This window comes from Coturnix japonica, chromosome 14 (assembly GCF_054131305.1).
Source record: "Coturnix japonica strain WE chromosome 14, WE-NBRP24, whole genome shotgun sequence".
Lineage (NCBI taxonomy): Eukaryota > Metazoa > Chordata > Aves > Galliformes > Phasianidae > Coturnix > Coturnix japonica.
The window spans coordinates 11,638,811-11,654,150 of NC_140676.1; the positions used below are offsets into that span (position 1 = coordinate 11,638,811).

The 15,340-nt window shown below is 40.5% G+C and overlaps 1 protein-coding gene and 1 long non-coding RNA gene across 2 annotated transcripts in view; both read right to left on the bottom strand.

Moving 5' to 3' along the window:
- LOC107318762 (uncharacterized) overlaps positions 1-7,863 on the bottom strand; it is a 143,422-nt gene extending 135,559 nt beyond the window's left edge. The window contains exon 1 of the long non-coding RNA XR_014934180.1: positions 7,677-7,863. This is a non-coding gene — a long non-coding RNA (uncharacterized LOC107318762). The remainder of the gene's footprint in view (positions 1-7,676) is intronic.
- A 1,352-nt stretch (positions 7,864-9,215) lies between these two features.
- Positions 9,216-15,227, bottom strand: RSL24D1 (ribosomal L24 domain containing 1). Its single transcript, XM_015872908.3, has 6 exons — positions 15,110-15,227; positions 12,605-12,718; positions 11,937-12,009; positions 11,270-11,333; positions 10,843-10,928; positions 9,216-9,601 (listed from the first exon to the last, which is right to left on the bottom strand). The coding sequence occupies exons 1-6, from the start codon at positions 15,188-15,190 to the stop codon at positions 9,528-9,530; spliced, it is 492 nt and encodes a 163-aa protein (XP_015728394.1). The 5' UTR covers positions 15,191-15,227; the 3' UTR covers positions 9,216-9,527.
- Positions 15,228-15,340: the final 113 nt, after the last annotated feature.

Here is a 15,340-nt window from a genome sequence, read left to right on the forward strand (position 1 = left end):
TCTTTCCATGTCCTTCTCAAGAAAGCCAATGTAACACTGGACCTTGATGGAAAGCACAGTGATGACAACATAGTAACAAAGGCCCAGGGCTGCAGCAAGTGAAGATATGCTCAAATGTAGCAGCTGTGAGCACAGAAACAAAGGAAAGAACCTGCTTACCCTTAGAAGGCCTCAGGTACTCCGGGATCTCCAGTGAGACACCCTTGCCTCCACTGCCAACCCTTAAATGAGGTGTGGGAAGGGGTGGACCCTGGCTGCACCCCTTCCACTCACTCAGGTGCAGTGAATTGCATGCACCTGAGCTCCCCTGGGTTGGCCCGGCCTTCCCACCAGGTGCTCAATCACTGGTTCAAGCCACAACTTAGTATTTCCACTACAGACAGCCTTGCTCAAGGGTTTCTGGAGTACACATTGTGCTACGCTGAAAGAGAACCAGTAATTGAAACAGATTTCACACAGCATTCCAAAATCAATCTCTAATTGTAAACTGGCAACCTCCAAAGGTCAGTGTCTAAGGTAGGTGAAAAATCCTTACCTCCTGAAAAGCCATCAAAATGGATTGCAAAAGATTAGAGGGAAACAAAATGGGTTAGATCTGTTACAACAGAACTTCCTCCCATCCCTCCTCACAAAGAATCTGGGGCAGCTGACATCGTAACTGTCTCAAGTTCATGAAGTATTGGCTTCTGCTGTTTGGAGCTCTACACCCTATACCACCTGCTCCCCTGTCTGCAGAACTCATATTTGTTGCACAAGACTGTAAATCCATGGAAAAGAATGCTTGTTCAGGGCATTATTCTCCAGCATATCATAAAGACATCTTGCGTCCTCTCCCCATCAGAAGCTTTAGAATATTACAAAGGAAAAAAAACACAGGGGAAAAAAATCAAACAATCAAGTTCTCTGCTAACTCCTGAAATCAAAGTAAACACCCCAATATGATCCTAACTCCAGAGAAGGAGAAAGACTTCAGTAGAGTCATTGGCTGATTGTTACACAACTCCAGCTCAGCAGCAATTCAGGCTTTATTAATATTTTTACAAGGTTTGATTGTATGATCAGAAGCACTGAAGAGTTTTTGCCCAGAGAGGTGGTGGAGTCTCCTTCCATGGAGATATTCAAGACGTGGGGGCGCCCACCTGTGTGACCTATTGTATGGTACCAGCTTTAGCAGGGGGTTGGACTCAGTGATCTCTTGATGTCCTTTCCAACCCCTGCAATTCCATTATTCTGTAGCCATTACCTAATTTAACAAAATGACTCACTAGAATTTATTAAAATCAAATAGAGGGACTTAGTTAAAGGTCTTAGAATGGCTTTCACCTCAAAGCACCACAAGCAGCTATTTGAAGTCCTTGCTAAATCAGAGTTCTACACAAACAGCATTTCTCCCTTTCCCTTTCAGAATTTTAAGTGACTTTTCTAAAGTTCTATGAGCACCTTTAAAGAAATGCTCAGCAGAAAGATTCAGATCACAAGGCAAGCTGAAATAGCACCAGCAAGCTCAAGCTTTTGATAATGTTTACCTCTCTTTCATTTTCAAAGTACACAGAACACGAAATCCTGCTTGCTTTTTCGTATGCAGTTAATCCCACCCAAATCCTTTGGGACTACTTCTGAAAGTAAAACGAGCAGGATTTACTTCATAATCCAACACAGACAGGAAGGGAAAATATGATATTGTGTTTTATCCCCAGCAAAGAACTCTGGCACTAAATCCTCAGGAGGGAGCAAGTGTTAGCACATATTCTGCAGCTAATCTGGCAACTGCGCCATTTCCTGTTTGCCGTGTATATTTTTGCCCAAATGACTGCGTAGGGACAGATGGCCACACCAGAGGAAGGCGGCTCTGGAAAGAACAGTCTCCTTCCCTCAGGAGCGCTTCACAAGATCAGCCCAGGAACTGCCAAAGCAAGATCTCCTGCCAGGCAGCAGAATCACAATGCACCGAACACCTTCTTCAGGTTCTGGACCTCTGCTTTAAATACGTGTACCTAATATATGTGTAACCTCGGGGAAAGAAGAGCAAAGGGACATCTCTGTGACTGGGTAGGGTTTCTATTGCTAATGACTGGATGTTAATAAAAAGTCTTCAGTGTTTATTTTTAAATCCAGGAAACGAAAGCTTCTCCAACTGCATTTTCTGCAACCTTCAGAGCTCGCCTGGGGTTACTGATTATCCGGGATCCCATCATCAAGTTTTCAAGAAAGATAATTGTTTCCCTCCAGCTACAATGGCTCAAGCAGATAAAGTATCTAAAACATAGGTCATATAAATCTGATTTCAGCAAAGAGTTTTATTCTCCCTCATAATTTTCATCCGTGATTCTCAGGCGCTAATTAACTGGCCCTTTCTTGTTTTGTTTCAAAGAGAAAATGAAGACTATTAAGAATAATCCATGAAACTCCTGAATGCATTTAGTATTACAGCCCTTACATTATTTCTTCAGATACTATATTTGCATTCCTTTGAATTTTCAGTAAGCCAAAAAGACTTTTAGCATCAGTAACAGCTTTGCCTTAAAAACCTTCAGAACTGTCAGGTAACGAGAGATTTTTGAATGGTGAGATGAAACCAAATGCTGCTGCATTGTAACAAGGTGACGAGTTAGCAGTTTTGATTCTGATCAGCCTGAGTTTCAGCATTAAGACTGGATTTAGAATAGCAGAATTGTGTCTCACCTTTTGCCTCCATTTTCCTTGTCTGCAGACAAAGACGTGGCTTCTTTAGGGCACTCATACTTGGCTGGATATTATTCCTAAGCTTAAAGGCTAAGGAAAAAGGGTTTAAATTACATTTTTAAAATACTGGATTATATTTCACGTATAAATCAAAGCCTGCAACCCTGGAATCATAAATATGTGTGGATGCATTCTCTGAATACATTGGGAATATTTCAGCTCGTTTCAGTGCTCACTTTGATTGCTCACTAGACTGACGCTGGTCTGTTAGGATTTCCAAATTACATAAGCAGAGAGTTTCTATAAAAGGGCTAAAAGGAACATCATACAGAGCAGAAAATGACACGAGATCTCAGAAGTATCAGAATGCTTGATTTTTTTACCTTGAGAAGAAGCAGAAATAAGATGTCCCACACCCTATGCATTTGCCTAATAAAACAACAGCTGACTTCTCATTCTCATGGGAGTTTCCCGATTCTCAGTCAGGTACACAGAGTCATTACTGGATGGCATTGCATCTGGCCTGTTAGACTGATTTGGATCACACGCTCACATCGACAGTCCCATCTGACTTCCACCATAACCAGTAATACTGTCTCATTGACTGAACCTGGCACTAAGGGCTCCAGCTGGTGACCCAAATCTATCAAAAAAAGATGGAAAGAATGAATGAAAGGAACTTAACCACTTTCAGAGCTGGTGAAGCAAGATAGATTGAAATGACATAAAGATGTCCTGTAGGCTTCTATGATAAAATTAATTGTTGGGTTAAGTCCCTCTTCAGTCCCTTACTAAGCAGGAAAAAGTTGAAAGTGAGGGAATGTCCTCCTTGGGATCAGATAGACCCATTTTAGGCAGGTCCCATAAGAGCTGAGCAAATTGAATACAGCTACAAACAGACAGGAATAAAATTCAGCTCTGCTGAGCTGTAGCTATCTATTCACCTCCCAGCTATTACATGTAATGCGTGGGAAGTGAAATAGCGTACCGTACTCAGGATGTCACAAATTACATTTAAAAAGGTAAATGATTCATAAAATTCCATACTGGTGAACACTTCCCTGCATCTATGATCAACTGAGTAGTTGCTCAAGCATTTAGGGCAACCGTGCTGCTTCCAAGTCACAGTTCTCATGAACAAAGAGCATTCAAGGTGATATTCTTGGCTTGTTAAGAGCAGCAGATGCCCTTCTGTTGAGATCCGTTTTGACAGAATTTAGTCCCTTCGCGATTTTTTGTGTGTTTCTGTTTATTTTTTTATAATGTTGTCTATCTTGCTTCTGTTAAAAGCAAAGTCCTAAACGTGATGCATGTACAGGTAGTCATGGACATGTCTGTTCACTAAAATAACCAAAGGTCCACAGCAGGACACATTGCAGAGACAGTAAGACCAGAATGATTATTCAGCTTCTCCTAATGCCAGAACTATGGAAAACTCAGCAGTACGCAACCTAAAACACAAATAAATTTGCCCTCACAATACACAATTAAAGCATAGTTCACTGCCACATCCTATTTGAGAGATGAAAACGTCTCAAAATCAGACCAGTTCATGAGTGATTTCCCAAGTGATATCCCCAAATCACTGACTGCATGAGTAGGGGATGATTAAATACAAAGAAGATCACTGGGCTGTATGACTGATTGCTCTCCTTCTCCAAAAAGATCTGCCACCCCGGCCCCTATCACTACTATTAGGTTAAACCAGATTTTGGAAACCAGGTTTGGAAACCAGATGAAACTTCCTGTATTTCCAGCCTAAAAGCTTTGAAGGTTTCCAAAATTTGAATCAATTTGATTGCTGTGGAAAATGAAAAACTATTAGTGAGATCTGGCCAACGAACCTCACCTACTAAAGTGGATTCAAATAACCTCCTGAAAAAATAAGCAGAAAAAAAGAAAAGAAGAAACCAAGAAATAATTCAGCAAAATTTAGCACATCCTCAGAAAGTGAGGAGAATGCAGTTCAGATGTTCCTTGTATTACCAGATGAATATAGATCATGGCATAAGGAACAATAACAAAACAAGTCAAACCGATCACTAGGAAAGCTGTATGTGATTGCAGTAAATTCTACTGAATCATTGTGTTAAGTTGGCTAATGATTAAATGCTACTAAGAGTCACACAATATATCCTTGGGATTTACCTCGCAAGTGCAAATAAACACTAAATTGGTGCTAAAACAAGAGTTGTGTACAATCAATGCACAGCAGCTTGCTTTCAGCATCCATACCTGCAGGCGCTGCTTTCTACAACAAAGGAAGTGGATAAATTTATGATGAGGGATAAAGGTTTTTACCCTGCTGAAGCACCTCCAGTTTGACCTAAGAATGGCTCTTCTGTGTAAAAACACAGAACCTGAACTTGTGTGTCTGAGGCAGAGATGTAAGCAGTCATTGAAAGCAATTTTGAGAGTGCTGCCTCCTTCCCTTTGGAAACAAACAGATCTGCACCAGCTGTGGGAAGTGAAAAATGCTTCTTGTCACCATCTTTGTGAAAGCGCCAGTGACAAAATCTCCTCCCAAGTCAACACCAGACACAGACACACAGAGACAGGCATCCATGAAGAAAAAGCCCAAGTTCTTTGAAAGCAGCGTCACTGTATTCCCCAGATATCCCGAGGGAGCCCCCCTCTGTATGAGGCACCCCAAACAGTAATGAGGCCAAGCCACAAGGAACAGTAGATTATAGATTGCTACAAATGTATCCCTTGCTCAAGGGTAACTAAGGCTTCTTACTAAATATCACACATGAACTAGGATCGCATTATGATATTTTGTATCTTCTATTTCAAAGGAAAAATATCCCTTAGAGATTACTCTCATGCTCAGTGGAGCTAATCGAATTAACCTTGAATGACTTTCCATCTGTAACCAGACACAACTAACCAGAGAAGTCAGGAGGAGCCCAGGGGCCAGCCTGGCTGGTTCTGCCTTTCAAACCTAGCATCAGTTCATTAGGTTTGTTAGAAGACAGAGCTGTCTTCACAGCTGAGTCTGAGAACAAATAAGTTTGGGTCTGCCAACATGAAGAACAGATCTAAACCCACAAGGCCTTTGTCACTCCATTCCCAAGTTCTGCGTCAGAGAATACGTCAAGCCTGACTGCAAAGGGATTTGAAGCTCAGACTTGAATTTGCTCAGTGCTGGGAATGACAACGTTGGTCACAATATGACACAAAACCATTTGATGTTTCCACCACTCACCTTAGCTGGTCCTGTTTCTTAGGGGAAATTGCCATAGTGATGCTAAAAAAGCATTAACCTGGGCAACCTCTTGCACAGAGATACTGTAAATGTTGCTGCCTCCAACGCAGAATGTATGACAGCTTTTTATTCTGACAAGAACTAAGAAAGCTCTCAAAACCTCAGCTCAGAAATCACTTCACTCCAAGTGGGTTATTGAAGCAATTCTCTTAATCAGCAAGTTTAGCACAGAGTGGAGCATTTCGGAAAACAGCTTACATTAACAGTAAACAGCAACTTCTTTTCAGTTATGCGGAGATCCCTGCCTCAATTCCAGGTGGTAAGCCATGGAAGCACAGTATTAACACATGATAAATAACACATCTATTGCTGTTCTGGAGTCCTGTGCTAAAACAACTTTGCTAAAGAATCACGAGGCTGAGGATGCCCCATCCCTGGAGATGCTCAAGACCAGCTTGGATGGAGCCCTGGGCAGCCTGGACTACTGCTGGATCTGGAGGTTGGTGGGCTGCCTGCGGCAGAGGGGGTTGGAACATGATGATCCATGGGGTTCCTACTAACCCAAACCATCCTGTGATGCTATGCTTGTAAGGCGACAGCTGATATCCTTCTTTATTGAATAATGTACATTTATTGCCACATATGTGTAAGAGAAACTGCTGTTCCTTCATCTTTAAAAAGCGTTCAAAGAACATTTTAATAAAAAGTGACTTTACAAAACACAAAATGAGAGATATAAATGAGGGGAAAGAAAAAAAAGCAACATCAAAATATACCTTCAAATTCAGCTCCCCCCTCAAAGCACACCCCGTGTCCCCATCTGCTCTGTGTAACACTATGATTACAACCATCGCATCAGCCCACAGGAAAAAACTCCCCTGTCTTTTAGTGAATAACACCAAAGTATTCAGTGTCTTTTGTTTAGCAGCTTTATATCAAGTCAGAAGAGCTGATAATCCAATTTGGACCTTTTATTACTGATTTTTTTTTATTATATTTTTATTTTTTTAACCAACAATCTTCTGTATTTCTCCACATAAGGCCTAAAAGTTTCATGTCTAATACCAGACAGCAGATTCAAACAATTTCATCAGCGGCTGATTTACATCTGCTGTCTGCTCCCTCTGGTCGCAGCCCAGCGCGAGCCATAAATAAGTCAGGCCAGGAGAGGAGATTGAATTTTTGAGAGCAGAACAGTAATTGAGGAATTGAACAGCCGCAGGTTGAAGTATTTTCCCTTGGGACAGAAGCCTTCGGACCTATTAGCAGCTGTCTATATTGCTTTTCCAGCCACTGACACATACGTCCATGTCAACATATTGAAGTGATTTATGGCTCTTTGTGCTGCATAAGGACAGATCTCATGCAGGTATTTGGGGCTCCATCGCTCTTACTGTAACACTGCACAGTTCTGAAGCCAGGTAACTACATAAGGTACAACACACACACAATTTACTGCACCAGTCACCATCAAGTTTCTCTCGGGAGCTGTTTTTCAATACTTAAAAGGCATCCAAGCAAACCTAACGTTTAGGAGGTTGGAAAGAGCAGAAAGATACATCTCCAGATGTTAGATCTTAAGCCAGGAGTCCAAGCGGCGCTGCTGACCTGCACCTCGTGGAAGGCTCCACCTCCATCTTTGTGACAGCTCCAATGCCCAACACAACAACATTTCACCCCCCCGGTAACTTCATGTCCCACAAAACCTAAAGCAAACGTGATTTCTAAGGTGTCAATGCAGCACTTTGCTGCTCACGGGTTCCCTAATTCCCTAATTCGTACTCACATGGAGCTCACAGCAGCCCTCCATCCGCTGCACCTCAGACACGCCGTGCCTGCTGCACGTGGCAGCTGGCTCAGCTCCCAGCCGGCCTTGCTCACAGCGAAGCTGTTTGCAGCGAGTTGCAAGGAGCCACGCGCCTCAAGGAGCAGCACTTGCAGCCGGCAGGAAGGCTCGGATTGCAGTCGGCATCACACACAGGGCTCTCCTCGCACCTCCTCCGCTTTGCACACACACAACCTGACACTGATTTCTGAAGAAAATTAAAAGCTGGCACCCGTTGAACGTTAATCAGCTCCTCAAAATTCAGCACATATACAAAAAAAAGCCAAATCTGTAATTAGATTTTAGAAGAAGTATCTCACTTCCAGGAATAAGGGGAAAAAACGCAGTGCTTTCCCTGCAGAACAAACCCCAGCCATGCTTTCAAATTAATAGGAAACTTTCATATTTAAAACACACACATTTCACGGGCCATTAAACCAAAACCCAAAGGCTGGACACTTTGAAACATACAGGCTATTTCCAACACTCAGAAGACCAAATAAGCCCTGCATTCCCTCCAGATCTGTCTGCTTATACTTATATTCACAATCTCAGTTACTTCACTTCTTGGCTGGAAAGAAAACGTGATTTTCAGCTGCTAAATGTGTTGCTTCACTGAAAATTATTTCATGACAATGTGAAATTATACTTTCGTATTACCAGAACTTTTACCTCATATAAATATATACATCAACCTATATAAATATGACAATCATTTTAAACACGAGAACACAATTCATAAATCACAAGATAAAAACCACAGCATAATACCTACTTATTTCACACACTCCCCACTGCCTCTCTTTCAACACAACACAACTTCCCTGAGCCACACAACACAATACACAAGTAGGCGGTAGGAGGTTTACCAACTGATGGAGCACATAGTCAAGCTTGGAACAGAACCATAAATGATTATTTTATAGGGCAATTAGCACTGACAAGTAAATGTGATTTTAAATACTTCTGGAAAGCTTTTCTAACCACGCGGTTGTAGCTAAACTAAGATTAAAACAGCAGAGTATTTATCTCAGTACTGATGAACAGTGCATAAACACCACCAGGACGTGCAAATGCCTCTGTTTGACATGAGTTTCCTTTCTATCAAAATAATCCTGAGCATTAGGAATAAAGCAGCCAGAAGCGGGACTGATTCAGCAGCTCAATCATCCCCATAAGTCAGATTGTTCCAACTTCAGGCTGGATGTGATCACCATGACTACTTTCCTAATGGCAGTAAGTCATTATATCATACAAGTTAGCGTTGTTAGGTTTAGATTTCATCTGCACTGTCAGCTTCAGGAGACTGACTTTAAGAGGAAAGAAAATAAACACAATCTGCATTCATAACAAACTGAACAATTTTCCCAAAGACCAGAGTGAAAATAAATCTTCTCCATTGAACTGAAGAAAAACAATTCAACCTCCTCCATCTTGTTACCATTACTATGCACTCTTACCTGCTTTTACCACCAGAAAAGAACAGACAAAATAACAAAGTTCTCATACCAACATCTTTTATCAGGGAGAGGGAAAATTACATTTCCTTTCTGGATAACAAAGAATACACATCTCAAACAACATACTTTATTTTTCATGCTGATGACAAGGTTTTCTCGAATTAGATAGCTGTAATTACTGTCAAAACTGTTATCCATCTTGTTTTATAACAAAAATAATCCAAGCTCTAAGTGTCCACTGTTTATTAAAATGTATTTTTCTTCAATTCTGAGCACAGCTCCAAGTGCCACCAGGTGAAACCGTAAGCAGCTGTTAACTGCTGAGGAAATGACAATAAGAAATACAAGCATTTTAAGAGTCTTCTTCCATGGCCACATCCTCTTGTAGCTGCTGCACCATTTTCTCCTCCAGTTGTTTTGGTTTGCCTTCAAAACAAAGAAATATTAAATTCAAGATGCTTTCAGAGGTACAACAGCCACAGCTTAGTGAGCAGTTGTTTAGCATTAAACCCATCAAGCTTAGAACTATTTACTGTTAATTGCCATCACCATCTAAAGGTATAAACTAATTGTAATAATAGAATAGCTGATACCATCATTATACAACATCTAAAATGCAGTCAATGTATTTTTTCATCTACTATGACAAGCTTTGATATGGCTAGCAATACTGAGCATAGAGAAAATAACTAACAGCCTTTACACATTCATTATATATGAAGATTTAACCCCTCCTGAATGCTGCACTGCATGGCAACAACGTTAATTTTAAATAACATTGCTGAAAAAAAAATACCCCCACAAGACTGACATTTAATTTTGCTCTCTTTCATCCAAGAGACTGAAGAGGAAAACATTTGAGAAACAGATGCACAACACGTTATTGTGCATCATTCACCCAACACAAGTCAAACAACAAACAAAAAACCTGAGTATATCCTGACAAAAGCCCGTTTCACACACATACAATCATACCCTGCAGCAAATGCAAACATATACATTGAAAAGAAATGGAACAGAATTCTAGTTAACATTTACTAATAGATCCCGCTTCCAACTGAGACAAAAGCATGAGTAATTTGTATAGAACAAGAACTAATGGATGTTCTATTCCAACTCTATCACTGTGTTCCATTAGCAGTTGTTTTTTATTTATAATAAATATTTTTCAATTTACTTTGATCAATACAATCTAATATAAACTAGTACTTGTTATAAGAGGTTTGGAAAACTGAGAATTATTTAGGAGCAATAGGTATGCACAACTGAAAGCCAACTTAAGAACACAGTTCACAAACAAAGAATACATGAAAATTTCCATGTAGTAGGCAGAGATTTTAGTGAAAATCAGTAACACTATCATTATATTAAAAAAGCAAGGATTACATTGTAGAAAAAGTGCTCTCATATGAGCCTCAGAGAACTATAAAACATCTACATTTTCATAACTGGCTAAAAAAAAATGATTTATCTACTGCATTTTCTAACCATCAATAAGTAGCAAGGGCTATCCTCTACATTCAGTAGCCAACTTAACAGTAAAAAAAACACATATGGTTATTCAGCAGTCAAATAAAACACAGCAAAACAAATCAAACCCCACAGTATTAATCATAAAATTATGTACACAAGTTAACGTAAGCAAACCAGGTACATCAAGCTCTTACCTGCATGTGGAGCACGAAGAAGGTGGATGTTCTGTTTGACTTCTTTGATGTCTTCTGCCTTCTGCAACTCTTTGCTCTTCTTTAATCTATCAAGGAGAGAAATTACATTGCCTTTAAAAGAGTGGTCCATGTATTCCATTTAATACAAAACACGTATTTAGCTGAAGTCATACACTGGCAAATAACTCTCATAAGGAAACAAAGGCAAGAATCATTTGAGACCTTATTCAAACATACACTGGACACAATAGCGCAGTAGCTCTGTGGCAGAGTCCACTCAAACTATTTTGTCCCATTGCTTGACTGCTATATGCGTACAAAGCAAAGCAAAGCACCTTTTAAAACTTTTGTTCATGACTGCTCTGCAAAGACTGAATTTCTAACACAGATGAGCAAGAGCTCTCATAATGCAAATACATTTCCTCACCTGTTCATAATAAATCTAGCTTGACGTTTCTGCTTTATTTCCTCCACTCTCTTCATTGCATCAACTGAAACAAAGCAAAGGTTGCATAAGTGCATATGTGCTTCCATACATACAATTAAAAATACATGCTGTTTTAGCAGAGCGCACTTCAACTACAAGGAATTGTATTTTAAACTTAGTAATATTTTCACTTTTATGCCTACATGTGTTTTCTACAGGTAAGCATTACAACATAAGACGTTACTTGAAATCAAATAAAAGTTACCATCTTCCCCTTCGTAGCTTTTGTTCTTGGCTTACAAAGCAACTCTTCCATTTTATATCAATTATTTATAAAACAAACTAAAGCAGAATGAAAGGGAACAAACAAACAGCGGCATCACTGTGTTTACACTGAGAGACTCTCAGAAAGCTGAAGAACCACTAAGGTTTGTCAAAGACAGCAGTTCAAACTAGAGTAATGCTACAGCTTGTTTTCCACACAGCATCTGAATAAAACCAACTCACACGTGCTCCACATCTAAAAATCTGGTCATCATTCCAGTAACTTCAAAGAACAATCACTACGAAACAAATATTCTAACACGTCTCCTGAAAACCTGGTCTGTAGAAGTTGACTTCTCACAGTTTGTTTTCCTTTTGTTTCTTTCTCTCTACAATGACTCACCAGTCTTGTTCCACAACTCCCTCTGGTATTTTACTGGTTCATTTCTACGCTTCTCAAATTCAAATGAATTGTCCTGTATTAAGAAAGAGCAAATACAGATTATATACAGAAACATATTTAGATCCATACGTTCTTATTGCAGCACTCAGCTATAAGTATTTTGGTGGTTGTTTTTTTTGTTGTTGTTGTTGTTTGTTTTAGAATATCAATTCCTGTATTTTAAAGACCTTCTAGCTAAAGAGCTAGAAGGTAATACATGAAAGTGTTAGACATTGTAGCAGCAGAAGCCACAGAGATTCATCTGAAGAGAACTATTTACCAAACCATCTCCTTTAACCATTTTCTTCTTAACAAGACACAGAGTTCTACTGTGGATTAGAAACTGTGGATTAGAGAGTCAACAGCACACAGTGCAGGTCAAACCAGTGTTATTCAACAGCCTCTAGTTCATCAGAAAACACCACAGAATAGAAAGAATCCCCTTAAGAGTACAGACGTTCTATGTCACATAATCTTACCCACATGCATAAACTACTACTGCCTCACACTGACCAACAAACCATCTTAATTCCAAACATGAGAGGAGAGACTGATGGTATCCTCAGTCACTCTGAATAAGCCAGTCCCTCAGAAATACCTCATGTAACATAACAGGTTCATCTCCTTACCACTGTCAATTCTTTGCCAGCTGCTTTTCGGAATGCTTTGGTCCATCTGATCTTTCTTGGATTTCTCTTCTTTTTGAAGTTCTTGTGGCATTTTGATTTGCAGAATCTAAATATCTTGAGGAGGGGGAGAAAAAACAAATGAAGTCAAGTCACATTGTTCCTGCCCAAATACAAGAATAGAACTGAACACTGAAGTTTCTATAACATACAAAAAGAATAATCTTTCCAAAAGTCAGTATTTGTGTTACATTTCAGCAGAAAAATGAAATCAATACATTTCCTTTATCATGTCTACTGATGTATTCCACATTCAGTGCCATGTTAACTACAGCAAGTTTCATTACACGAAAGACCACAGTAATTAATAAATTAGACAATCTGAGACGCTCAGTACAACTTGGCACTTAGAAATTAGATGGGTCTCCTCACTGGGAGCTCCCAGACAATGCAGCATAATCACAATTACAGTGACAGGCTGAAAAAGCTGTAAAATGTGAATAAGGAGAGCAGTCAGAAAGCACCGGGGGCAGAAGCAAGATGAAAGATGGACACACCAATGTCTGAATGCTCAGGAGTCCTCCCTGACTACAGAAATCACTGGAACCCATACGTTCATAGCTCAGAAAGAGAACAACACAAGGACAACATATAAGGACCGGCATCGCTATCATGACGTGAATGTTAATAGTTTTGTTTCTTGATAAAATTTTCTCTCTCGTGAAACAGTTTCAATCACTGTTCTGCTTTTTTTCCTTTATAAAGCCACTTTCACAGCTGTCACAATATACAAACACAGCTAAAGTGGGTGTAAATAAAATATAGGAGAGTTATGAGAAGTATCAACTGAAAAAAATAGAAGATAAAACCAAACCTGTACTGTGAATAAATAATTTTCTACACCTGTCAGCACTTCTTAGACACAGAGCCATCCTGACAACAAAAAATCCTCACACCTCTATTTTTGCAATGCCATAATATAACAATAACAACAACGAAGCCAATCATTTGGGATGCAGCTTTACACCTTACAGAGCAGCAGGTAGGAGGAGTCATGAGCACAATGTCATATCTTGGACTGAACTTACCCCAGCAGTTACAGCACAAACCACAACACTGACTGTTTGCTGTTGTTTCTCCATGCTCCCATTTTTCTACCTATTCTACAGGTCGCTACATACTGCCACACACAGTTATTCCACTCATCTACAGAAGCAAATCACAGTGTTTCATTTTTATTCTCATGTCAATATACGTGAATTTGTGGGGTTATATTTGGCTGAATAATAAAGATGGACACAAAATCCCTATGCCCGGCTGGAACTATTTCCCTGGCTTGAAATCCAGGAAACACAGCAACACTTGCTTTATTCTTCATATCACAGCTTTCTCAAAACCAAAATATTCTTGTTCCAGTGAGGCTCGACCACTCTAATCCATAAACCACATAATTCAATGCATGAAGAAGAATTACCAAAATCAGCTCAAATTAAACCACAATCTTGAAGTCAGAAACACACAACAGTGTAACTCCAGATCCCTGCTGGGTACTGAATTGAAAAACAATAAAAAGCAGTTTCATACTCATTTTCAAGGTAGAAGATAGAAAACTGTCTTCAATATTGTTAAGTATTGCTGAAAATACCATAAAATTTCCAGCATTTAAATGCCACTAAATGCTACACTGTTCAAGAAGAACAGTAGAAAGGTAGTTACCACAGAGAAAGTGTCTGTCCTGCCCACGGCACATGAGCCGGTGTATTACTGCACTTCGATACATGAACAAGCACAAGTTACTTAGTTCTCAAGTTGTTATGAAGTCTTTAACAGTTACCAAAGGCAGATCACAGGACCACAGAAGTGCACCCATAACAAAGTATCCTCATTAAATAGTTCCTATTGCATCCATAAAGAATTATCAGCTATTTCATTTCATCATCTATATTTAGATCCCACTCCCAGCTCAGAATACCTTTCTTAAAAGGTAGCCATGACAAAATAACACTGTACTTCAGTTTTATAACCGTGTTATGCCAGACTCACTTTAGTGATCTGCCCCTGCTAGTCATGGAAGCATCTTATGTTCATCCAGATGGTGCTTTCAAGACTGTTACAGATGCCTAAAAGAAACTTCACGCTCAACAGCATTCACTTAATGCAGCACTAAATGGTAGCAATAGGTAGCGAAACACTGAGCTAGGAAGAACCCCATCCTCAACTCTATCCCAAACTGCCCCACATCCAGTCAAAATGGGCAGGTAGGGAGATACCATTGAGATAAGAAGGGAAAAAGAAGCAGAATACAATCGTGGAATGGTTTGTGTTGGAAGAGACCTTAAAGCCCATCCAGAGCCAACCCCTGCTGTGTGCTGGCTGCTCCCACCAGACCAGGCCGCCCAGGGCGCATCCAGCCTGGATTGGCTTGCAAAGAAAAGCCAGAGCACGGCCGAGGCCCCACGCACCGGACCGGGGCTGGCTTAGAGCCCGTTCCCGTCCCCCCGTCGGTACCTTGCAGTCGTTGCGCACGAACATGACGCCGTGCCCCGGGTAGATGGGCCCGGAGCAGAAGTAGCACTTCTCGATCCTCATGGCCGCGCCGCCTCGATCCGCAGGCCCCGACGGAAGCGCTCGCTCAGCTGACGGGAAGCGGCGGGGAGAGACCGCACAGCGCCCCCTGGCGGCCGCAGGGTGACAACGGCGCAGCGAAATGGGGCCGTCAATGAACAATGGGGCCGGACG

Excerpts from the sequence above, each read along its gene's own strand:
- RSL24D1 (XM_015872908.3), bottom strand. The coding sequence starts at position 15,190 with ATGAGGATCGAGAAGTGCTACTTCTGCTCCGGGCCCATCTACCCGGGG. Across the intron at positions 12,010-12,604 it reads CTGGCAAAGAATTGACAGTG|GACAATTCATTTGAATTTGA; the intron begins GTAAGGAGATGA and ends TTCTTAATACAG. Across the intron at positions 9,602-10,842 it reads TCTTCGTGCTCCACATGCAG|GCAAACCAAAACAACTGGAG; the intron begins GTAAGAGCTTGA and ends TTTGTTTTGAAG.